The following is a 1,794-nucleotide window of genomic DNA, read 5'->3' as shown; positions in this document are numbered from 1 at the left end:
TTTTTTTTTTCCCCAGACGGAGTCTTGCTGTGTCACCCAGGCTGGAAGACTGCAGTGGCGCAATCTCGGCTCACTGCCACCTCCGCCTCCTGGGTTCCAGTGATTCTCCTGCCTCAGCCTCCCAAGTAGCTGGGACTACAGGCGCCCATCACTACGCCCGACTAATTTTTTTTTTTGCATTTTTAGTAGAGATGGGGTTTCGTGTTAGCCAGGATAGTCTCTATCTCCTGACCTTGTGATCTTCCCGCCTTGGCCTCCCAAAGTGCTGGGATTATAGGCGTGAGCCACCGAAGCTGGCACAGTAGGGAAAGCTTTCTTAAACAGGACACACACAGAAAAGCACTGACCATAATGGGGGTGGCAGAGGTTGATAAATTCAAGCACATTTATCTAATTAAAAGATAAAGAGATGAAAATCCAACTCCTAGAGTGGGAGAAACTATTTGTAACACATGAATCCTACAAAGGGTTTATATCCAGAGTATACAAAGAATTACAAATCAGTTAGTAAAAAATTGACAAGCCAGTAGAAAACAGGCAAACGACTTGAACTAGCACTTATGAAAAGGACAAACAAATGGCTGATAAACATGTGAAAATGTACTCAGTTTCACTGATCATCAGAGAAAAGCACATTAATTTCATAAGACCCATCAATCTTATTTTTTTTTATAATAGCTAAAGTGAGGAGATAACTCATCAACAGTAGACTGAATAAATAGTGGCATATCCCTATGATGAATATTATACAGCAATGAAAGTCAATGAATTAGAGCTGTGTTAATTGATGTGGTTGAATCTCACAAACATAAAGTTGAGTGAGATAAGCCAGAAAAAGACTACTTGTAGTAGTCTAGTTACATTATACAAAATTTTTTGTTTTTCTTCAAAACTAGCATACCATGTTTATGTAATACATGCTTATTTGGTAAAGCAATAAGGAAATTATCTAATGATTACACTTGATGTCAAGATAGCAGTGGTTGTCAGTGTTCTGTATCTTGGCCTAGGTGGTGATTTCATATGGTCTTCCACTTGGTAGTCATTTAACTATTTTTGTTTTGGGCACTTTTTGGTATGTATTAGATGTGTCATTATGCTCTTTGTTTTGTATTCATCTTATTGGTTTATTTGTTTTTAGACAGAGTCTTACTCTGTTGCCCAGGCTGGCATGCAGTGGCACAATCATGGCTTATTGCAGCCATGACCTCCTGGGCTCAAGTGATTCTTCTGCCCCAGCTTCCTAAGGATTTAGCACCACAGATGCGCACCACCACTTGGGACTAATTTTTAAAAAAATTTTGGTAGAGACAGGGTCTTGATATGTTGCCCATGCTTGTTTGAACTCCTGGCCTCAAGCACTTCTCCTGCCTCAGCTTTCCAGAGTGCTGGGATGACGGGCATGAGCCACCATGCCCAGCCAAGTTTTTCTTTTTAATCACTTTACTGAGGTCACATTTATAGACACCAATATATTTAAGAACTAAAATGTTATGGTTGAATTTAAAAAACTATCAACAAGAGAGATCAGATTTTTAGAGTGGAGAGAATAGCACTCCATTTTATTGCCCTTTGTAGTTTGACATCCTTTCACATTTCTGAGGAACATTTAGATATCTGTAGTATATATGTTTATTATACATTTTGTCAATTTCTCTACCATAGAAGATCTCTTAGGCTTTCTGCTCAGAAGGATTTGGAACAGAAAGAAAAGCATCATGTAAAAATGAAAGCCAAGAGATGTGCCACTCCTGTAATCATCGATGAAATTCTACCCTCTAAGAAAATGAAAGT

At 38.8% G+C, this 1,794-nt stretch overlaps 1 protein-coding gene across 1 annotated transcript in view; it reads left to right on the top strand.

Annotated features, from left to right (window-relative positions):
• The window catches only part of TPX2 (TPX2, microtubule-associated), a 62,251-nt gene that overhangs the window by 29,490 nt on the left and 30,967 nt on the right, over positions 1–1,794 (top strand). The window contains exon 6 of the mRNA XM_011960631.1: positions 1,666–1,792. Within this exon, the coding sequence (XP_011816021.1) occupies positions 1,666–1,792 (127 nt within the window). The remainder of the gene's footprint in view (positions 1–1,665; positions 1,793–1,794) is intronic.

This window comes from Colobus angolensis, unplaced genomic scaffold (genome assembly GCF_000951035.1).
Source record: "Colobus angolensis palliatus isolate OR3802 unplaced genomic scaffold, Cang.pa_1.0 Scaffold114, whole genome shotgun sequence".
NCBI lineage: Eukaryota > Metazoa > Chordata > Mammalia > Primates > Cercopithecidae > Colobus > Colobus angolensis.
This window is presented reverse-complemented; position numbering and strand designations above follow the sequence as displayed.